The 24,524-nt window shown below is 40.3% G+C and overlaps 2 protein-coding genes across 5 annotated transcripts in view; one reads left to right on the top strand and one right to left on the bottom strand.

The window, feature by feature from the left end:
• LOC309845795 (uncharacterized protein) overlaps positions 1–24,524 on the bottom strand; it is a gene marked incomplete at its 5' end in the record, with an annotated part of 286,217 nt that overhangs the window by 133,786 nt on the left and 127,907 nt on the right. The window lies entirely within an intron of this gene.
• The window catches only part of CAV1 (caveolin 1), a 36,188-nt gene continuing 14,878 nt past the window's right edge, over positions 3,215–24,524 (top strand). Inside the window, exons 1-3 of one of the 4 annotated variants that reach the window (XM_082692471.1) lie at positions 3,734–4,222; positions 4,934–5,098; positions 19,474–20,199. In XM_082692471.1, the coding sequence (XP_082548597.1) occupies positions 4,060–4,222; positions 4,934–5,098; positions 19,474–19,670 (525 nt within the window). In that variant the 5' untranslated portion in view covers positions 3,734–4,059 and the 3' untranslated portion in view covers positions 19,671–20,199. Of the gene's footprint in view, positions 3,679–3,733; positions 4,223–4,933; positions 5,099–19,473; positions 20,200–24,524 lie in introns of those variants that run through there. The other 3 variants (XM_082692469.1, XM_082692470.1, XM_082692472.1) reach the window with 3 other exon arrangements.

Below are 24,524 nucleotides of genomic sequence, written 5' to 3'. Positions count from 1 at the left end.
AAAAAAAGACATTTAAAATACTCAAGATGGAAAGGCCCACAACAAGGAAGAGTCCAATGGGGGCCTTCAAGCCACAAGAGGGATGGAACAGGATCAGATGATGAGGCAGATCTTCATCTAGAAAGATGTTTCTTTCCATATATAAAATGGAAGTTATAGAACAAGGTAAGGCAGGTGTGGGAAGGCCTGAATGGAATTCAGTGGAAGGTATGTAAGTGGTGATGCTGAAAAACAGGATATTCAGCTGAACATACAGCCTGTAAAAATATTGATATTTATGCATGTAAATAGTCCCCCTCTGAAATGTTCCCCCTTCCCCTTCTGACCTTCCCCTAAACGCCCCTAATCCTAGTGAGCCAACAAGTAGCCAGCAGGACTCCAAGATATAACTCCAGAGCTGTGATCCAAGTTGGGAATGACTGCTGGGTAGCTCTGCCTTGCTGGTTATTATTCTTTTTATATCACACCTAGTGATGGCCACCATTATAATCCAAACTGTAATCACTTTTCTGAACTCACTGACAAAATCATATTTGGGAAATCTTGGGCTTCTGAATATTGACAAATGTTGGAAAGCTGCTTGCTTCTTAAAACCACTGATATCACTGTAAGCAGTCAAACCTTAGACTCCTAATCCTAGAGTGGAAATTAGATGAAGCCAGTATAGCATAAGAGGATTCTAGGCTGGTGGGGACTGGAGAGGTTGGGGTGGGGGGGTGGCAGTTGGTAAGATAAGAGAATACAAAGGGCAACTAACTTCACAATTTTACCACGCGTAGATCCTCGCCAGACTATTTAAGAATCTTATGTCCCAGAAATTGTTAATAGGTGCTCTAGTTATTTATCAACTTTAAAATGTTTTGTTACCTGCAAAATTCCTTAAGAACAAATCATTTTTATATATTTAGACATCAATTTCCACATCTCTAATGCGACTGATTTGGATGAATGGTATCCCTTTTAGCTCTATATTTTTGTTAACATATAATGCATGAGGTGACCTTTAAGGCTGCTTCTTTAAAAAAAAAAAGAACGCAAATAAGTTGCCATTTACTCATTTTTTAGTAAATGATTTAGAGAAATTTATTAACTTGCCTCCAAGCCTAAAGTTATCTGTGGGAGTATCAAAGGAAAAGATATATTGCTTTTTATATCATCTGTTCGTTTCAAATCTTATACCCATGCTAACAATGTTCTTCATTTTTATTTCTCATGAAGTTGGAGCCAATAGTTTAATTCAGCTGTTATAACCAGAATACAATCTGTTTCTTTTTGGTTCTAGCTTCTTGTTGAGGCAGGTTAATGAAAACTTTGTGGTTTTTCCTCTCATTAGGAATTCATTTTGGCATTGACAACGGTTCAGTGATCATTATGATTCCCTGTGCTGTGTTGATTTGGCTTTGCCATGGACTTCCCTAGGTTGAGTGCTAGTTAAGCATTCACTCACAGGCTTCCCCAGAAAGTCCATTCCTTGCTGGAATGCAGGACACACACTCTCCCTGTTCCTGTTGACTTTTTTCACAGTCAAGATTACTCATCACAGCTGAAAACCGAATAACAATTGATGGGAAACAGCTTCCACATTTTTCCAGAGACCATAACCACAACTGCTTTGCAACCAACTTATGAAGGAAGAATTAGATGAAAAGCAACCCTTCAGGAATCACTTAGAGGTAGACTGGGCACCACACAACACACTGACTCTGACACCACTCTTCTGTAGTATATCATGTTAGTTAAGCCACAATTTGTTCAAAAAATTAGAAATGGATTTTGGCAGAAATAAAAAATTAAAAACCCAATTTTTAGAAGATCTTTAGTATTCTTTTTTTTTAAGATTTTATTTATTTATTTGACAGACAGAAATCAGAAGTAGGCAGAGAGGCAGGCAGAGAGAGAGGGGGAAGCAGGTTCCCTGCTGAGCAGAGAGTCCGATGTGGGGGCTCGATCCCAGGACCCTGAGATCATGATCTGAGCCAAAGGCAGAGGATTAACCCACTGAGCCACCCAGGCGCCCCAATCTTTAGTATTCTAATAATGACTAGCCACCATAATTAATGCCAACACCTGTGACATTTTCCCTGCCATATAATTAAAGCTGATCTTTTTTAAAAATTGTATTGCTTTTTTACTATAAACAATAGCTTGTCCTTTATAGTTCTTTTATATTTTTGTATCTTCTCCCCAACTAGATAATCAACTCCAAGTTTCCATCCTCTATTCCACCTCTCCTCCCCCTTTTGTGTCCCCACCTCCATGTCAGACTGCCAGTATTTTTTAATGTAATCTATGCCCCTTCATGTATATTCTCGGGTTTGTTTGTTTGTTTTAATTTCAAGTCATAATTTTACTCTTGATTGTATGTGGAACCTGGTAAAATGTCCTTTCCGGACAGTGAATTTCTTGACTTATTATATCGCAAATGGAAAATTACTGCTTATTGTTTAATTATCTTGTGTTGCTTTATAATAATAATTCCCAAATTCAGCATCCCCAAATTGAGGAATAGATAAACTATTTTAACTGCAAACAATTTCTTAAACTTCTAATCAATTAGAAAAACCGGGTCTCCTCTAACTCACAGGCGAGTACATTAGAAAAAAACTCTATGACAAACTTGAAGTTCTAATTAAATATTTTTACAACTGTAAATAGTTTACATATTTGTAAATATGACAGAACGTGTTGGCATGAATTTCCTTTGTTCCAAAAAAGATCAGTAAAATTTAACATTTTCATTTATTTCAAAGCGTTGTAGAGAATTTCAGAATTGGTTGGGAAATGTTAAATTCTACATGTCTGCTTCTTCCAGTTTCCATCCCCATCAACTAGAGGTAAAGGAGTGTCACCAAAAGCACACCATACACCGGAACCCACACAAATTCCTTCCCTGTGTTTACATGTGAAATGCACCTAAAGGCTTTGGGTCATTTTTCCTCCCTTCCTCTGTGAAACTGGAAGATAGCTGTGTCCTGGGCAGCGATGGAACGTGGGCGATGAGAAACGGCTCAGAACAAAGCTGAATTCTTTCTGAAGCTCGGGTGCCCACACGGGGCATCTCTGCTTGCGCGCGGGTTCCTTCACTCCCCACCCCTGTGAGAATGATAACACTTCGAAAACATTCGCTCTCCGCAGGACGCCTCTGAGTGGTTCATAACTGGGAAAATCTTGCCCCAGGTTTAAAATATTTGCCCAAGCAACGCCGCGCTGGTGAAACGCTTTCTCATTGCTCTTTGCTCCCTGCGGGCGCTCCCCGCCCTCTGCTGCCAGAACCTTGGGGATGTGCCTAGACCCGGCACCGCGCAAGTCCCGGCCAACCGCTGCAGAACAAACCCTTGGAGGACGGCCAGGAGGCTCCCTCCCAGCCACCGCCCCCCGCCAGCGCCTTTTTCTCCCCCTTACAATACAAGATCTTCCTTCCTCAGTTCCCTTAAATAACAGCCCAGGGAAATCTCAGAGCCTTCATCCAGCCACCGGCCAGCATGTCTGGGGGCAAATACGTAGACTCCGAGGTAGGCTTGTGTGGGTACGCGCCGAACCCTGCCGAGCGCAAGGAGTGCCTCCTTCTGCTATCTCCCACTCCAAATATTCCGACTGCTTTCCCTGCCCCAGCCCTCTCTCGACTTCGGAACACTTCTCTCGCGCTGGCACCTCTGCGGAATGGGCCTGGGCAGAGAGGTGAAGAGGAGGCAGGAATGTTTTCTATTTTCCTATTTAGAAAAGGGGCCGGGTGCCCCTAGACTAGAGGAAGGCAGAAAGGAGGATCGGGTCCTGAAATTAGCACTGAGGACGCATTTCTAGGTGGATCTGGGGTGCTGCTTGCTGCTTTATTTCGGGACTCCCACGGTCCAGCCCCTGCTTGCTGAGAGGCGGCGAGATGGAACGCAGGGTGGGAAGTCATTCACCCGCAATCCTGGGGACAGTCCCCGCGGCTCCCTGCCAGGCTCCTGGACGGGTTGGCTTGGGCGGAGAGCGTCCTGTTTGCACTTTCCAAAGCTCTTGGGCCATCTCAAGAACTCTTCCTGCATCTTGGCGCCTGGTGGGGGTGTTTGGAGAGGGATGGACCTCTCCTCCCCCCAACTACCACCACCCTTCCCAACCACCCTCCTGTGCTCGGGCTCCGCCCGGGTGTGGAGACCTCGTTTTCTCAAGCGCGGCCGCGGCTCAGCCACCGGCCGGCAGCCTAAGAGTGACCTGAGGGTGGGTCGAGGGCGCTGTGCAGGTGAGAGATCCTTGTTCTAAGGAGTTTAGGGGGGGGCTGACACCTGGTTTACTCCAGAGATGGGAGCTTTCGACACTGTGACCACCACGGGGGTGGGGAGAGCAATGTAGGGACAAAGAAGGCTGAGAGAGGGTCGGGGACGCGAACAAGTGCGAGGGAGATGTGACCAGAAAGCAATAAAAATGGGGACACTCTGTGGGTCGGGGGCTCAACCTGGATCTGAAAGATAAGCTTGAAGAGCTTATTGAGAGAAGGAATTGGGGCTAGGGGGACAGGAAAAATAAAGCAGGTGAATCGTTCGGGGCGAGGATGGCGTAGCAGCAAGAGTGGTTGGACGGAAGTCAGAGATCGGGTCCCCTCTCCTGCTGGGGTCTCCGCAGGGTACAGGGGGCCGGGTGTGCACGGGGCGGGGGCCTAGGCGGACGCTGCGGGGTTTGCCCTGACCCCTGGCGGCGGGCTGGGGAGACCGGAGCTCCCTGCCTGGTACGGAGGGGTGTGGTGTCCTCTCCTCGATCCTCTTAAAAAGCTTGCGGCGCCAAGGAGTTTACTGTGCGCGGAGCCACCACTGCCGAGGCCGTTAGTTCGATTTTGAAACTCGAGGTTGCCCCGCCACCAGGCTGACTTCTGATCGCTTGTTTTTGTTTTTGTTTTTGAAATTTTCTTCCCATCTCCCCGGCCACCCTCCCCTTCCTGGACGTCTGCCCTGCCCAGGGACATCTCTACACTGTTCCCATCCGGGAACAGGGCAACATCTACAAGCCCAACAACAAGGCCATGGCAGAAGAGATGAACGAGAAGCAAGTGTACGACGCGCACACCAAGGAAATCGACCTGGTCAACCGCGACCCCAAGCATCTCAACGACGATGTGGTCAAGGTAAGGTGAGGCGGCCAGCGTGTAAAGGCCGCCGCCCCTCCGTGCCCCCTGCCCCAGGGATGCTGTCAGGGTTGGGACATCTCTCTCTGGCAAGCAGTCTGTGTATCCTTCCGTACCTTTGCCACACATACTGTTTTCTCGGCTTGATAATGTGGGAGCTTCCACGGTTGTCAAAAATGTCACATATTCCCTCCCACCTCCTGCTGGTTAGTTCAGGTGGAATTTAGCTAACTTGAGTTTCATATAACTGCACTTTTCTCCTGGCAAATGAACCTCCAGATCTCTGCAACAGATTGACCCGTACTCCTTGGGAGACAGACAGTTGCCTTGCAGTTCACCCTCTGTGTATTCCCAGGCTTAAAAGCTAGCAAAGGGTGGTGCCCCATTGCACACAAAATTAAAGCAGTAAGGTCATTGTGTAAGGTCTTGTGCCGAGATGAGAAAAGTAATACAGAGTGGGCAGGTTCTCCCAGCTCAAATCAAGATAAACCAAAGTTATTTTCTTAAAAATAATAAGGTGGGTAAAATGCTTCAGAGTAAAGACAAAGAATACATATAACATATATTATATATATATAGAGAGAGAGAGAGAGAGAGAGAGAGAATTTTAAAAAGTGGTACTTGTGCACAACCAAGCTAATTTACACAATCAAAAATAATGTGCACCTCTTGATTTCTCCCATAGACATCTCTAGTTAGGTATATAAAGTTTCTTCTTTAGTGACTGCCTGGGTCAGGCTTCCCTGAGTTAATGGGACACTCAGGTTGGAGTTCTTTTTTATACTTTCAGAATGTGTTTAGTGGTTTAAAAAATAAATAAATAAATAAATAGAATGAGTTACGGGCCAAACTTAGATTTGAGTCAGTGATCAGTTTTTTATTATCATTATATTATTCAACTTTGACCCTTTTAGCAAATCAAGTTAGAAAAATTTATTGTCTGAACCCATCTGGGTTGGGAAATCATGGGCCTGAGCCATTCTTGGCAGAGGGTTTACTTTGAGGGGTAGGGAGGGCCAAGGAAAATCCTGGCATGGAAGTGTGAAGACCCAGCTCCATACAACTCCAGAACAGCCAATGGGGCAGATGAGCAATTTCCAGCTACCTAGTCTTCTATCTGTGGATGGGAGGAGCTATCGTTCAGAGACTGTTCACATTTATGAATAATATATTTCAGAAAGGGAAACAATTTAACCTGTAACTGGAAGGAAAATGTAACTGTCAGAATTGACTCTCTTGGCTTGCTGGTAGAGGAAAAAGGAAAATTGGACCATTGGTGGGTTTTTCTACTAGCCAGATTATGGAATATTTAAAAGCTTCAGCAATAACAGAAGTAGCTTATAAACTGGAAATTAGCGTTGCTAGAAACTACTTACTAAAAGTGTTACCTTAAAGTGGGGGGAGGACATTTTTGCTTTTTTCCCTTCTCATGTAGCTATAGACAAGAAGAAGAGATGCCAGGAAAAGAGCCAGATTTCAGAAAGGGCTGGCTTTATTGGAGCCTCCCTGTTGTTCCACTGCAGTGTGAGTGGGGTTTCTGGAGCAAGCAAGCCTCCCAGGATGAGTCAGAGAAGCCAGAAGTGTGGATGTGGGTCTCCACACATAGCATGACTAAGCTGAGAAAGAAAGGCTCCACTGGGAAAAGAGACTTCAACTCAGATGGAAAAAAGGCATAACAGGCTTAAAGGAAATAACAGTTAACAGAAGCAAGTGTGGGGATCCTCATATTAAAAAAAAAAAAAAAAAAAAAAAAAAAAAAATTAAAAGGAAGAGTTAGAACAAGCTCCTCCGGGCCTAAAGAAAACAAACCCCTCCCATTTGCTCCTATGAGCAAACTAAGAGAGAAAGGCCCACCTGGAGAAGAATTTGGTAGACCCACCTGCTCAGATGCCCAGTTGAGAGAGGATTTTAGAGAATGTCACACAGAGGGACACTCAGGCTACAAGTACAAATTCTGCCCAAAGGGTATCATCTTCCAGTAGCCCAGGAAAAGTGGCCTCTACCCTATGGAGACTCCTATTTTAGAAATGCTTTTCTTTAAGTCCACGAACAAACATAATGCAGAAACAGGGATGATTTTCCTCTCCATGTTACAAGGCAGTAAATCATAAATTTCTCTAAATTTTACTTTTGACCACATAGACTTTTTTTTTCGATTTTTTTGTTTCATTTTGTTTTTATAATTTTTTTAATTTTTTTAATAAACATATAATGTATTATTAGCCCCAGGGGTATAGGTCTGTGAATTGCCAGGTTTACACACTTCACAGCACTCACCATAGCACATACCCTCCCCAATGTCCATAACCCCACCACCCTCGCCCTCTCCCCTCCCCCCACCCCGGCACCCCTCAGTTTGTTTTGTGAGATTAAGAGTCTCTTATGGCTTGTCTCCCTCCCTATCGCATCTTGTTTCATTTATTCTTTTCTACCCCCCAAACCCCCCATGTTGCATCTCCATTTCCTCATATCAGGGAGATCATATAATAGTTGTCTTTCTTCGATTGACTCATTTTGCTAAGCATAATACCATCTAGTTCCATCCACGTCGTCACAAATGGCAAGGTTTCATTTCTTTTGATGGCTGCATAGTATTCTGTTATATACATATACCGTATCTTCTTTATCCATTGATCTGTTGATGGACAACTAGGTTCTTTCCATAGTTTGACTATTGTGGACATTGCTGCTATAAACATTCCGGTGCATGTGCCCCTTCAGATCACTACATTCGTATCTTTGGGGTAAATACCCGGTAGTTCAACTGCTGGGTCATAGGGTAGCTCTATTTTCAACTTTTTGAGGAACCTCCATGCTATTTTCCAAAGTGGTTGCACCAGCTTTCATTCCCACTAACAGTGTAGGAGGGTTCCCCTTTCTGCGCATCCTCACCAGCATCTGTCATTTCCTGACTTGTTAATTTTAGCCATTCTGACCCGTGTGAGGTGGTATCTCATTGTGGTTTTGATTTGTATTTCCCTGATGCCGACCACATAGACTTCTTAAAATAACAAAAACACACAAAGTTTTACTGTTAATACATGGTACCTTAAAACTTCATGTGATAATGAAGAAACAGTGGTCAAGTTACCCAATCAGATATGGAAAGTTCTGTTTAAAGGCAAGTAGCTCTGTAAAAGCTGCCTCTGCCAACTCTATAGTCACCAGCCACTTGTGGCTCTTTCCACTTAAATTTCAAGTAATTAACATCAAGTATAATTTAAAATTCAGTTCCTCAGTCAATACTAGCCACATTCTGAACTCTCAATACATGAGGTTACTGGCTCCCAAATTGGACAGCACAGGTATAGATTTCCATCATCATGGAAATCGCTTCTGGACAGTGCCAGACTAGTTCCCTTTATTTTAAAAAGGCTCTTATACCAAGTTTAGAAAAATAGGTTTAGATGGAGAAGAAATGAAACCCTGATGTACAGTGTGAGGAAAAGCATGGTGTATCTGCACAGTAACCTTTCAGTTTCATGAAACAGCTCCTTAGGGAGGGAAAGATGAATCAGGAAATTAGTCTATACAATTTAGTTCCAATAAAATTGGTTTCTTAATCTTATTAAAGGTTTGCTGTACTATATTACATCCGTGTGGTCATTTATCCCAAAACAGTAGGCTATGAATGCTTTTTAAAATTTCCTCTGATTAAAGTGATCACAACTTCAGACCTTCATCCTTCCTCTGAGATTTCTATGTCTTCTTTTTATGTTCACGTTTTCATTTGTATGTTCACTACGCCCCTATTTGGAATTTCTATATAAATAAAACAGCTTCAAATTTATGAATCTGATAATTATCACCAATTAATTTATTAAACTCATCATATGTTAGACTACACACTGTGCCACATACTACAAAGGATAATTCCTAAAATAAGTCCTAGCAATCACAAAGATTAGAGTTAGAGAGACAAGATGCATATAGATAAAAAGTTTTTAAAAATACACATACCATATCACAATAGTAAGTCACTGCCAAATGGTAACTAATGGGTTCTTTTTTGCTTTGACTACCAGGAAACATATAGTTAGATTTTAAGTTTCATTAATACATATTACTCATCTCTCCCACTTTTTGTTTTGTATTTTCACTTTCTTTTTTAACTGATATGCTGTTTTATGTGGTCTCTACTGTAAACCTTCTCATCATCATTTTGGAAATAGATCAGATATATACTATAAATAAATCAGAAGTAAGCAGCATTGAGTATTGAATAATACAAAGGTTTTTAAAAAGTGAATGACATTAATTACATTGATCTTGGTAATCAGTATAGATGTATATCAGATCATCACATTGTACACTTTGAATACATACAATTATATTTGTCAACTATTCTTCAATAAAGTTTTTTTTAAAGTGAATGGTATTGATATTTAAGTATCAGGGAGACCCTGTGGATGGGGTCAACAGGGTAAAGGAAAGAAGATGGGTTACAGATAGTTTAATAGAGTAGGGCCTGAGGAGTACAATCTGAGTTGGATCATGAAGGACAAACAGAACGCAAATAGCTGAGAAGAATATAGGAGGGTGTTCTAAACAAGTCAGACATGGAGATGGGAATGTCTCATAGAGGGCATGATGGAAGGTTTAGTGGCCCATTTTGAGTGGGACTAGAGAATCATGTGGCAGAGTGGTAGATCATAAAAGTGAACAGACTGATCATGGCCCGATGGCAGAGTACTTTACTTCACCCAGCTCTCATGGTAAATTTGGACTTTATCATCTCAGGAAGACTTAACGTTTGAGTATGGCATGATGACGGTGGGCTTTCTCAAAGATGACTGGTTAAGCTATTGAATGTAATGAAAGATAGTGTGGTTGAACAGAGAACAGTTAAGATGTAACTGCATCATCGTCTAGACATGAAATGAGGACAGTATGCAGTGGCACTGGGGATAAAATCACATAGGCATAAGATGACAGATTCTGAGAACTGGAAGAGAACATAATGGTTACCGGCCCAATTTCCAATTCCTTAAGAGAAGCACAAACACTATAGAAGTTTAAAATTTTATCCAAGTTTTCAAATGGTTACTGTCCAAAACAGATATTTTAAAATAAGGGAAGAATAGACAAGATTATGTGATTCTTATAGACTGTTGCTATGAGGCGATAAATGACTTGAAGATGATTCTAAGATTAGTCCTGAGAAAAATCAGAACATCTGAGAGAAGGCTTTCGTTGGAAAATAAAAATATACATTTATAACTTTCTATCCAAAAACTTGAATGTAATAATTCTTAAATATGCTCAGACACAAATTTTCTTTAGCAGTCAAAAAAAGTCATAACATGGTAATCAGATTGGTTTTGATTTCACAATAATGTCCCCATGCCTCCCTAATCCTTTTTAGCTGGAAAGCATTCTAGAGTGATTATTGATTAATCTCAATATAATGGTAATTTCAAATTCTATATTTATTTGATATATAATCAAAGCATAAGATTTAAAAGATCAGATTGTCTCAGAGCACTCAGCACCCTGTTAATATTATCTTCTGTTAGAATTGGTATTGGTTTTGTTTGTTTATTTGTTTAGGAGATAGCTCCACACGATGGTGATTGATATTCTGCCACATATGAGATCATGCACGCAATTCAGAATCTCCAGCTTGTAAAGGAGTTAAGTTATGGTCATTTTTTTGAGGAAATTATTCTCACATCACTGAGCGATACTAAATGGGGGATATTATTCATTCTTAAGCAGCTGAAAACACTTTCAAATTCAGCCAACAATGATATACATTTTAAATGATTATTAAAAGAGTCTCTTTCTCTTCTCCATCTCCCATTATCAAAAAATAACTTGTTTTTAGCCGAATAAAATTTCATAATTATTTATTAAAGTTTAAGACCAGATAGACCAAATATCTTTGAATTATGGAAAAGCTCAAGATGTGGCTTATTCTTCCAATTAATAGCAGTGCTGGCTACATTTTAAAAGGGCTTAAAGTAAGAACAGCTGCAATAGTAAGCAGCATCTGGGAAGTCCAGTAATTTGAAGAACCACCTGCTTTATGTGTTCTGCCCACTCAAGTCCATAAAATAATAGACATTTTCATATTTTGAATGAAACTGCTTTTTAGTTTGCCCTACTTTTCAACATAAGATCTCTATGATGAAATGCCCACAGAGAATTAGTCCCTACAAGAATGGGGCTGTGTGCACTGACCTGTGGGATGCTGGGCCCTTTCGTGATCCTTCTGACTTGGTTTGTGTGGGGAAAGGGCAAGGCTGCTGTTTTCATATAAAGACGGTTTATGCCAAGAAACACACACCGTTTCTTCTTCCATACTGTGGACCTTGTATATTATCTCCTTTATAGTACCCTAAGGCCATGGAAAAAAAGATTTGCCTACTATACTTCTTTTAAAAGAAATTCCAAAAAAAAGAAACCTTCAGCCCCTAAACCAATGCCTGACATATATCCTGATAGAGTGGAAAGAGAATTGTGCCAAGATAAGAAAAAATATTTTTGTAACTTTCTTCTCTAAAAGTTGAATGTAATCATTCTTAAATACACACACAAAATTCTTCTTCTTTAACAGTCAAGGGAAAACATATAATCAGATCAGTTTTGGTTTCAACATAATGGCCTATTGCTTTCATGATCTCTTTCAACTAGAAAGCATCTAGTCCCATTAGTGTGGGACCGAGGAAGGAGTAAAGAATGTCAGAGCCAACCGATTTCTTTCCCTCTGTAGTTCCTAAGAATTAGGTTTATAAATAGGATTGAACTTGTTTGGCTAATAAAAGCTAATAAACACCAACCCTAAAAGTATTTGGGGCAAGCTATTTTGTTTCTATGCTTCAATTTCTCTAACTATAAAGAATGAGAGTCATTCTCATATAATAGCATTCCCTCCAAAAGCCATCCTCCTTTCTATAAATAATTATTATGCACTATGCGAGTGGCTACCATATGGAATTAGATATGAACACTACTCACACAGAGTTTATAGCTATTTCCTTGCCTCTGTTCATATAGTTTTCTTGTAAACTTTGCTGGAATTCCTTTACCACATTCCACTGTCTGTTAAAATTTTATAATCTTCAGGGCTTAGTTCAAAAAATGACTCATCTATAATGTCTTAAATTCTGAGCCAGTAAACAAGGCATAAGAAAAATAAGGAATATATATATTTTTAAACAATTTGCCTCTGTGCTTGTCCTACACAAAATATAATTAAATTATGGAAAATATTTATGTTCTTTCATATTTTCTCTTCTTGTATTGACTCTCAACTTCTAATATTCATATTAAAAAATTGAAATTTTTAGCTCTTTAAAAACCCTATAGCCTCTTTACAAACCTAAGAGTGTTTTCAAATATAACTAGGCATCAGAATCACCAGAGGAATTTTTGAAAACACAGTTGCTTGAACTTACTATAGATCTATTAAATTAGAATATCTAGGGCTAGAGTCTAAGGATCTGTATTTTTCAAAGTTCCCTATATAATTACATTGTGAAGTCAGGTTTAGAAAGGTGGTTTAAAGATATACACTCTGGATGGGTCTATCCTAAGACTATACAGTAACACTACATAATTCTAGATGTTCTCCCCACCAGAACAGTAATACTACATAATTCTAGATGTTCTCCCTGCCAGAAGAATATTTGAAGGTCAGGCCAGTTAAAACCCTGCCAGGGAGTTTTGAAACACCATGAAGGGCTCCCAGATCAACTTTGCTCAGTGGTTCTCCATCTCTTGAGGCCACTTAGGCTATGGACAACCATAAGCTTAGCATTGTAGGGTCACCGAGGAGTGGGGTAGCCATATGCTCTCTGTTGTTGCATACAGACAATTTGGTACTGATCAACCCTGAGTAACTACTAATAGTGCCCCTTCCATATTTAGAAGTACCCTAGCTTGGAAGAAAAATTATAAGGTCACAGATGGATTGGTAATGGCCTATAGCCGATTCCTATAACCTGGAATACATTCAAAACCCCAACACACACTAATTTTTAGCAAAATGGGCAAAATTTTCATATGCCAATCATGACATGCCTTTCTTTCCTCTCTGCTCTCCAGCATGACCCCACTCCTGCCCATCATCACAGCCACTGAGCTGCACTATATATAGGAGGAGCTCTAATGCCAATCTACTCCACCCTCAAACCTTAGTTTCTTTCCCTGCAACAGAGGGTTAATGAAACTGACATCCTTCCATCACATTTTTTGTCAGCTCCTCCATCAAAGATTAAAATGTTTAAAATAGTTTTAACTATTTTTTCAGTTAGTCCAGGAAACATAAAATGGCATGCTTTCACATGAACCATTGTTTAGGGCAGGGGAAGTGTTTTTAATTTTGTCTTAAAGGAAATCTGCATGATCCATGTACTTTGCAACTACCAGGGGAACTAATTGGTAGAACAGATTTACACCTGCAAGGAATACCTATTTCCTGCCTTTCATGGGAACTATGTTGATGTTTCAGATATAAAATACATCTTGTTTCCTTTATTGAACCTTGAGAAGATGTCCTCTCATTGGTCATGATTTCATGGCAGGGGAAATACATATTCCTAAAGGCACAACCAAGCTTCCCCTTTAGTCATTATCAGCTGTTTAGTTAATTAAGAGCCAGGCATTTTTAATTTGGGGGAGGCTTAAATAAATTGTGATGCTGTGTGTATGTGCTTAATATTCTATCTTATAGCAATTTAAAAGTGAAGTTTTTAAAAATTGTATTCAATTTTCAATTCCTGAACCCAATAAAGACATTACAGTACCAACGGGCATTGATTGAATCTTATGTAAAAAGATAAATTGTGCATAAAGATTGCACTGCATCATCTCCTGTTTGTTGCAGGTATCAAACACAATTACATTTTTTCATTTATAATGAGTGACTAGAAAAGATGCTTATATCTGGACACAAGTTGTGAGAATGTAGAAGACTGGGAGAAAAAAGAAACAGAGATAAAGAGAACAACAAGGCCCCTTCTCTCTGTCCTGCCACCCACTCTGTGCTGGACTGAGCTTTGCACACATCAACTCCAGGATCCCCACATCCATTTCTTTGTGGGGACCCCACAATGCTTCCGTGTCTGATGACACAGTGTGGCCAGAGCAAGCAGTTCCCAGATCAGCAGGGCCTCCCATGCCCAGCCAAGGCGTTTGTCCCTTTATAGGCCACAGCATTGCACAGAGGCATTATTAGGCCAGGAAGTGAACTCATGAAATACGGCCTTCACTAATAGAAAGGATTAACTTCAACCAAAAAGTGCTGGAGGTGCAGGCGAGAGTGAAATAGGTGATGGGAAGCTTCCTCCAACATTCCTACAGGCTAGCTCCGTGGCACAATTCCTCCTCCAATGACTAATGGAAGACTATTATTATCACCATCACATTCAGTTTGCAGATAATGAAACTCAGGCTTAGCCATTCACTCAGAATTACAAAGGTAAGAAGTAGTCAGAGTTTCAACCTAGACAGTGAGAGACTAGAATCAGGTTGTCACCCAGGACACTCCAGTGCCTCTCTCTCTCTCCAGCAATAGATCATAATCCAAGCAGATGGCAGTATCTGCATAGTGCAGAAAGAGATGGCTGTGTTCTTAGAGTGGGTGGGCAGCATTTGGCAAGGGGGATTCCAGAAGTCCTCTGAATTGGGAATACAGGCTTGTAGCTCTAAGGTCAGTCTCTAGATCCTGGCAGGTATGCTGGGGAAGGAGGGGGAAGGACCAATGTGAAGACTAACATAAAACCTCAGACCTCAAGAAATCTGGATGCTGGATGAGTTCCCAACAAGCGATGGAGGATCAAGTCTTAAAGACCAGATTAGGGGTACAAAGTGGGGGTGTAGTGTCAATGATTAGAAGTACAGCACATGCCCAGAACCAGACACGCAGCAATGCCGGCTTGTGCTGAATCACCTGAGTCTTTAAAGCACCTTGACTGCCAAGGGAAGAGCCTGGGGTGTGGCTGATCCTGCCTGGATATGTGGGGAGGAGCAAGTGTGAGAGAATAAAGCAGGTCCTGACAGGCACTCTGAATTTAACAGCTTCATTTAAAGTTCTCGATTTGTCTGTTTGAATTCCAGATACTTACGCTGTTACAGTAATACATTGTGAAAACAGAAACAATTGAGAAAAACCTGAATTATATGCTAGTGGGAGAAATGCCTCTTTAATCCTGAAAGTAGTTTCTCTGAGACTTCCTCCCTGGTAATTATGTATTTGTTCTCAAAAACAAATGCCAGAAGTAAGGAACAGACTTCATAGGGCATTTTACAAGGCACCATTAATCTCTCAGAAGAACAATTGAAATGTTCCATCAATCATGGCTCACTTGTTGGCCTTGTCTATACGATTAGCAGTAATAATAGATAGCTGGAAATGGGTATACCAAAATCTGTCAAGGCAGTGGAATTGCATTCTCTGGATTTCACCCCCAATTATTTTGGTTACGTCAACAGATCTCTTCCTCACTTGACCCTGAGCATCATGGTTTTTAGTAGGGAGAGAAACTGTTTGTCTAAAATAGTTAATAACCACCAATTCACCAATTTATTTTGAGTAAATCCCTCCATCATTCTAGAATGATTCTCATTCTCAGATATTATGCTCCCTGAGGAAGGTCATTCAACAAATACTTAGGAAGCACCTGCTCCACACCAAGCACAGAGCATGTCATGAGTCCTACTGCACGAGTGTCCACCTGACACACTACAGCCATCTGCCAGGGCTCACCTGAAACACACGGGCTTCTATTAGCCTTTGCTGACCACCCTCTTGGAACTGGTCATCTCTTCACTTTGCTTCCACCACATCTTCTTTTTATTCTATTTTGGCATATATCGAAGCCCTCTGAGTATTCTGCTTCTCTATCTCCATCCCTCTCTCCCCAACTTTCCTAGGAAGGAAAAGGCATGCCTGCCTTCAGGGTAGGACAATGGCACCCTGGTGGCCCCAGGACTATGGCTTCCCTGTACCCATCTCAGGGCTCCACACTGAGTCTGTCATCAGCAAATGGATATCAAATTGAATCTGCTGAAAAAAATCTGAAATTCTTCTTTAAGTAACTGAATGTCTCCTGTGAGTAAAAAGACAATAGGATTACATTTCTGAATGTCTTTCTTTGCCCCTTTCTCCAATGGCAGCCACATTTTAAACCTTCTAAGAAAAAGCATATCCAAATAATGAATAAAGAAATCCAGAAACTTTCACTCTATTTACCAAAGTAAAGAAAAAATATGTTCTGTGTATATATTTATTATTAAGAGTTTTATTTTTATCTGTTTGAGGAAGACACAGATGCATCTCTCCTGAGCCTTCAGTAAACAGGCCATGGCACCTGGATGACCTTCTGGGGCCTGGAGGGTAAGGCTAAACTCCTAAGTATCTGTCAGGCAGGACAAGCAAATTCCCAGAATGCCAAGAGATGCTATTGCAAGTGGTTGGCATTGCCCACTGGGACAGAAATTTGAAGACTGACAAGTGGATCTCAGGCCACATGAAAAATTCCTTGCAAAGAGAGGGGTGGAAGGACTCCCTGTCAGACCATATGCCAACGGACAATGGCAAACATCAAAGAAATGACTAGGTCAGCAGACAGCCCTGAAGAAAAATCCAAACCTTCCATTCCTGAGGGAGACAACAGCTATAAGAAGCCCAAGCCTCTTTTTTCTTCTCTTTGGCTTTCTTATTTCTAGATTTCTTAAGTACACAGAGCTCAGAGATTTTACTAGCTGGGAAGGGGTGACCATTAATATCCACCATTCCAACAGCATAGAAATTTCTTTGTACCTCGGAAGTGGTCTTTTATAAATCTCAGAACCCTTCTCAGAAGGAAAAAAAAAAAAATAGACAAAACACACAGATGTCTCTAGAAAGGATCGGACATCATTCATTTCATTGTTGATGTCTGTACCAAGTCAAACAAATGCTAGCTCCTTTTCCAAATGTGCTCCTTTCTCTCACCTCTTGTGAGAGAAGGTGGATTTACTGTAACATGTAAAAAGTAAGACTTTTCAATTTGACTCCAAATAGTTTTCCTATCAACAAGCTAAATATAGAAAATCAGGATCATTATCAGTTCAGAATACATAGGACTAGGAAGTAACCATCAAAAAAGGGTGACGATGTGTGATGAGAATTTTAGGTGTGACTGGTATCTAACATACAGCCAGGACCACAGCCCTAGCACATTCAGTATTTTATCAATGACTGGAATGAATAGGTTAAGAGGACTCACAACTTAAAAATGACACTAATCACAATGACCTGTTAACATCTGTGATAAAAATAATATCAAAGTGCTTTTGACAAATACCAATCACCCACAAAAATAAGATTAAGACCTATATACAAAGTGAGATAATGCAAAATGACTAGAAATAATGAACATAGATATTAAGTAGGAAAAAGTGGGTAAATTTATGAAAAATAAGAAAATACTAGGAAAAGATTATCATTTTTGTGGGAGCTTGTGATATGGAAAACCAAGATGGTTGGTGAGTATAATGGATCAGCTCATAATACCACAGTCCCCACAGGACAAAGATCTCCAGGGTGATAATCACTATTGTAAATGTGCCCTTAAATGAATTTACCATGCTCCATTCCCCTTGGGCAATAGGGGATAGAAACTAAGGCTACCAGTTGTTCATAAACATTAAACATCTCAATAATTTAATGATAGTTTAAAGGAAATATAATGGGGGTGGGTGGCTCAGTCTGGTAAGTGTCTGCCTTTGGCTCAGGTCATGACCCAAGGGTCCTGGGATTGAGTCCCACATCAGGTTCCCCACTCAGCAGGGAGTCTCCTCCTTGTGATCTCTCTCTCTCTCAAGTTCTCTCTCTTTCTCTCTCTCAATAAATAAATAGAATCTTTTTAAAAATAAAGGAAGTATAAAGGATGGAAACAAAAAGACAATGTAATCAGAAGAAATGTCACCTATAAGATTCTCTGCCTCACTTGCTATTTGTCAGACTTATTAAAAATGGGTTCCTCTTTTGATCTTTTGAGGGAAGTAGTGATGCTACAAAGATCCTAAGGAGGAACAAAAGGAAAGAGATAAGGGATGAAGAGACACCCTCAAGTTTGGCTGAGGAGGGCTGCTTTGTCTGGAAAATCTGTTAGAAGAGCTGAAGGAACATGGAATGACAGTCGTCTTTAGGTGTGCCAGGATATTAAGAGACTTACAAGAAAAATACTGCTTGGACACAATCACCATTCAGGACAAGGGAAAAGGGGAAAGGGCTGTACCCTTCATTTAAAAAAAAAAAAAAAATATATATATATATATATATATATATATATATATATATATATATATATATATTAGGTTACCTGGGAGAAAGAATTCCAAGTAATAAGAGTGGTTAATCTGAGGAATGTATCACAGTTGTTTTAAAATGATTGTGTGTTAAATCCCTTGTCTATGTAACTTCTCAAACACCTCTACCTCTACAATTACTATTAGGTGTATAATAACACTGACATACAATCAATCTCATAATTAAGCGCTAGCATACATACAAACACTTTCCTCTATTCCAGGATACCTGGTGTATTTGGAGGCAAAGAGGGGTCAGTATGGCATTGTTTTAAACAGTGGTTGAGAATGCAAGTGGTAAACATCTAAAAATAGACCACTGCAAAATGCATGCATTGTCTGTACCAAAAGGTCAGTAAAGGTCTTTATGGCAAGCCTGCCCATCCACTCCCTCCTACACATTGTATATTCATACAATTTCTCAGCTTGTATAAACCCCTATTGTGATTTAAACTCATGAGAGAGAATGGCTTCTGCAAAGGGTGTCTGTTTTGTGACTTTTGACCAGAAGTTCTTTACCCAAGCTGTAGATTATCTGGGGAACATTTTGAAATACTGTTGTGTCTATCCCATCCCTAAAAATTCTAATTGAACTGATCATGATGGGACCCAGGCCTATGTACTGTGCTTTGTTTTGTTTTGTAATATAAGAGCTGGAATTGAATCTAGTTTAGACACTCAGTTAGAATTTCTTAATAATAAAAACATGTAGTGTGATAAAACTTTCAGGACCATAAGGGCCACAGTGGGGAAATTATTACTTCTTTAGGTCCTCATTTGGGGAGTCTTAGCATTTGATTGGAATATGATATTGTCTCTCAAATTCCTATTATAAAAAAATACTTTCTGGAACTCTACTATAGCAACTGCAAAAGACAGACTCTGTATGTGGGATAAAATTCACGTGATTTATGTAATCCAGCCCTATTGTTTCCCCTTTCTTTTGCTTGTTCTTTCTATTATCCCCAAGAGGAAGAGTGTCATCCCTATCCCCCCTTTTTCTACATGGGTTCATGGCTCAGACATACTAAGAATGGAGATAATGACATGCACTAGTTTTTCTCCTAATGGTGCAGAGGCCACAGGAAGCTGCAGTGGACCTAGGGACAGGCAGGTCTCCTTCATTTGTCCAGTGCCTGGCACAGAGAAGAGACCTCAAGTCACTAAGAAGTGCTTTACTGATGCCAATCACTCTTCGAAGCAGATGGGGAAACTGAACCTCAAAAGAAATCTGAATTCTAGCCCTCTTTTGGACATTCAGCTCAAATGGTAACTTGGGCTTCAGAAAAGTCACTTGGACCGATGGACAGCAGCTTCTTCACCTATAGCAATCAAGAAGTGACTAGATGGTCCCTAAGTTGCTTCCATTTCTAAAATTCTGTGATCTGTTTAACCATTATTCATTAAAGAGTAGAATCCTGTAAAGATGCACTAAGTCCATTCAGAGAGAATGGTGGAAGATCTCTCATCTATACTAGGTTTACTACCTTCCTCCTAGATTTTACCAATGGTCAATATCATTCTTAATATTCAGGCTGTGGGATTTAGCTGAGTCTGAAATACTGAGCTATCAACGGATAGCATGCAAATGCAAATATACCACAAATAAATATGAAAGAGATCAAGAGCTGGAGTTCATTTCCCCTTCTCAACTGTGCTCAGAACTGTGTGATACCTTTTATTGCCCTTGCCTCAAAAATTGGATTTTTGTGTTCTAAAATAGACCAGAAAATCATTTCTAAAGTAGGTTACAAACATTCAGGAATCTTTTTTTGTAACCAATAAATTCCTCTTCATTCACATAACAGAGTGCATTATAACTTACAACTTTAGTTAGAGCAATGGTCTTAAAAAGGTCTAGCTAAATAAAAAATGCTCAGACTGTCCAAGTGCTGACAGTTGTCAAATTGCCGAGTTCATGTAACTACATTTCTGAAGATCTTTTAACAGCCTATCTCTGAGGAATTAGATCAGATGACTAAGAACTACAGAGCAGAAGCACTATTACTTTGAGTCAGATTTTCGCATTAGCCAACTATAGTTTATTTCTTTCTGATCCATAAAAAATTTCAAATTTAGGGCCCTGTGTGATTTTAATCCCATCACTTAGCACCCAAGCTGTATGATTCCGAAGATAAACATGTTGATAAACGTGTTGTCAAGAATTCATCAGCTCCCTAAGCAAAGCTATGTCTGCATCTGTAGGTTTGAACCCAAATTTCGCGAGAAGCAAAAGCTAAATTGATTTTATTTCACTGTCATTAGTCACCTTTGATCACTCTTTTATCAAAGCTACTGTGACTGGGTTAGAATAAATTAATGCGATTACTAACCCTTGGACAGGATAAGGCATTCAGAACTTCTTTCCTAAAGGAGATTATATCAAATTATTGCTCTTGTAAATAGAAGAAAGAGAGAAATATAACGTAGCAAATATCAGCATTCACTAATTCATTAAGTAATGGAGCAAATATTAACTTAGTACTTATTATATTCCAGGGAGCTTATAGTCTAGTAACAGAAATAGCCTCTCCCCACCCTGCCCCTCTCTCTCTCTCTCTCTCTCTCACACACACATACACACACACACACCATTAAATAAATGTCAGATATGCTGGATGATAAAAACATCCGGGTGAGAAAAGGCATGGGGACCAGAAAGAAGTCTCCAAAGAAAGAACATTTAGGTTAACACATGACCAATAACTTAGAGTTAGTCAGGTGAAAATTGATGGAAGGAGTTTTCCAAGCAAAACCAACAGCAGGTGGAAAGGCTGTGAAGCAGGGACTGGCTTAGACCATTGTCCTGAAAGAAAGTATTCAAAATTCCAGTGTACACTCAATGATTACTGATTTGGGAAAGGGCAAGAAAATTAGTTCCTCTTCCTCAATAGTTAAGGTAGTGTACCACAGAAGGATAGCACCTCTCCTTCTTAATGATTCTTGAGGAGCTCAAGTAGCCAAGGGCCATCTCCATTTCATTTGCACTGCTCCCTTTTCGGTGACCCATAACCAGCTCATCAACCCTATTCTGGCTCTGTTTCCTTGTTTAACTTTTTCCATCCTCAAAAGGTAGGTGCTTCATAAATATTGAACGAATGGATGAACTCACAAGGCCACAGTACTATAAACCAAAAGGTTCCTGCAATAAATACACAAGCATTCTAGCTTATAAATATTTCCAAAATTCGAGCCCTATCTCATCACATCAATTCTGATTTTCTAGAGCAGAGGTTTTCAACCAGGAATAATTCCCCACCCACCCACTGCTAGGGGACATTTAGCAATGTTTGCAGTTATTTTCAGTTGTCACAGCTTAGGGAGTACTACTCTGGCATCTAATGGGTAGAGGACAGGGATACTGATAATCACTCTACAGTGCACAGGACAGCACGTCTACATTCACCCCAACAACAAAGGATTATCCAGTCCAAAACGCCGACAGTGCTCAGAAAAACCCCATAGTAGAGGTCAGGGGTTGTGTCTTGGGAGCCACATATGGGCTATGATTATCCTTGCTTAGACCTGACAAGAACTCTAGTTTAGATCCTTTTCTTCACTTGCCTAGCAATGTTCAAACCTGCAGAGATTTATTTCATCCATTTTCTATTTGTTTAATAAACAGACTCCAAGCACTGGAGGGAAAAATATTCCAGCAGTGAGGTAAGATGAAAGCTATTAGTAACCCTAGTTTGACTTGACTGAATGGTAGGAAAAAACCTCTGCCATCAGGAAGTGAATTAAAGAAACTGAAAAGAAGTTGAGACTGTTTAAAAAGCTCTGGTTCAAACAAATGTCTATGCAAACCAATGGGTAGTTTGAAAATGGTGAAGACATTTCCGTTTCTTATGTCTTTGTTAGAATGGAAAGAGCTTTTGTTTTCTTTAGTGTAGTAATCATTCATATTTGTCCCATGACACACCCAGAAGTTTAAAAGAATAACAAACTCCCAAAAGTGTAAACACAGAATTTAGTGAGCAAGTGAGGCTTGCTCACTAAAGTGAGTGAATCCTTATAATTGCCTGTTTGGATAGAATAGGATTTCCATGCATTAACCAATGCAGGATTTTTCTATTAGGAAAGAGAACTTCCAACACTTCCAAGGGCTGAAGTTACTTCTCCTCAAGGATGGCGCACACACACACATACTGCCCCCTGTTCAAGTTCAGTGTTTCAGTCTCAAGGCTATCACTAGCCCTTGCGTGGCCTATTTTTACGCTGTTCACTGTTGCATGTCATTCATTTGGTGACACTCAACATCAACAACTGCCACCAAATCGATACCAGAAGGCTGGAGATTTAAATAAGGAATCAAAAGATATGCAACCTGCTTTGTACTGAGCTATCTGCAGCTAGGCACCTTTTGTGATCATAAAAATGTGAGGCCACGTGGACTGAAGAGATGGTTCCGGGTTACTGAAGAAGCCTCAAAACCAGCTGGTTGCAGGGACACTGAAGGTGGCTTTAGATTTCTACTTGGGATCTCAGGAAAAAAAAGGGTGGACAGCCTACTCAAGGAAATATGAAAATGCTCTGGAACCTGGAAATCATCTCATCATGAAGGATAGTTTTTAGCAATTTTTCAAAAGGATGTATAATCATTTCCTGGAGCTACCTTAGCATGTATCACAAACTGGGTGGCTTAAAACAATAGAACTTTATAGTCTCATAGTTCTGGAGGCTAGATGCCCAAAATTAAGATGTCACCAGGGCCATGCTCCCTCTGAAACCTGTATGGAAATCCTTCTTTGTCCCTTAGTTTATGGTGGTTTGCTAGCAATCTTTGGCATTCCTTGGCTTGCAGCTGCATCACCCCAATCATGGGGCCTTCTCCCTGTGTGTCTCCTCATTACCATCTTCTTATAAGGATGCTAACCATATTGGATGAAGGGCTCACCCCATTCCAGTATGATCTCATCCTAGTTACATTCATAAGACCCTGTCTCTAAATACGGTCACATTCTGAAGTACTAGGGATTAAAATTTCAACATATCTTTTTGAAGGGACACAATTCAATGCACAACAGGATGTAAACTAGGAATATATATCTTTGTTATCAAAAAAGGGAAATTTAACTTAAATTTTCAAACTGTAGTACAAACCCTAGGGTAATTCAAACTCTCTCCTAAGAATAAAAGATGGAGAAACCTGTTGGTTACTTTCAAATGAATGAAAAAGAAAAAGAAGGCAAAAAGGAATTAATCTAAAGCAAAGAGTCCCATTACTTCATGTTAGTGTCACTTTCTGACAAATCCAGGAGCTCAGTCAGCTGGGACATTTTTATCCCAAGGGCCTATTTGGTTGCCGTGTGCCTCATGTTTATAATAGACTCTAGAAGGTTGATGCATTTGATAGAGATGACCTACTCCTTCTTGTTTGCATAATGACAGAATGCAAAATAAGCACTCACCTGCCTGAAATGATTTCAGAAATGCCAAGAGTTTCTCCTTTTCCAATATATCTCCTCCATTCTCCCAACACTATTACTGAAATCCCTGACACTTCCCTCTTCTCCTGGTTGGAGTGGCGGGCCAGAAGCTCCTGGTGTAGCACTCACCATTGCCCAGGAACTGCCCCAAACATTTTGCATAATTTAAATGTTTTAGAACATGGAACAATCCTGTGAAGTAAGTACTATTTTACCAGTAATTTACAGATGAGAAACTAAGACTGAGTGGCTTAGTAGCTTATGTGAGATAGCATAGCAGAGTTGAGAGTCAAACCAAGCCGTGGTGCTATCAACCAGAGGACAGTACTGCCTCTCAAAAGTAGGAGGCAACACAGTAACTAAACTACTATTATGCCCACTCAGAAATGAATGTCAGATTTTTCAGAGCCTCTCACCTAGCATAGAATGAAGCCTAAGGCAGCCTTTGTTTCTCAAAGTCTTCTCCCAGACTGCTTGCATCAAGATGGGGGGGGGGGGTACAGATATCTGAACCCTACCCTTGAACCACTGATTCAGAATCCAAAGGCCCAAGAATCTGCATTTTAACAAGCATCCCCAGAAACTTCTTGAGTAGACTAATGTTGGATAACCACTGGCCCTACAGAAATGGAGTAAGATATAATGTTATGGTAAATCCAGGAAAACCAGAGAGAGATGACAAGGTAATGGGGACCTGG

The sequence above is a fragment of the Mustela nivalis genome, assembly GCF_964662115.1.
Source record: "Mustela nivalis genome assembly, chromosome: 12".
Lineage (NCBI taxonomy): Eukaryota > Metazoa > Chordata > Mammalia > Carnivora > Mustelidae > Mustela > Mustela nivalis.
The sequence above is the reverse complement of the archived record's forward strand: the minus strand, read 5'-3'. Positions and strand labels throughout refer to the sequence as shown.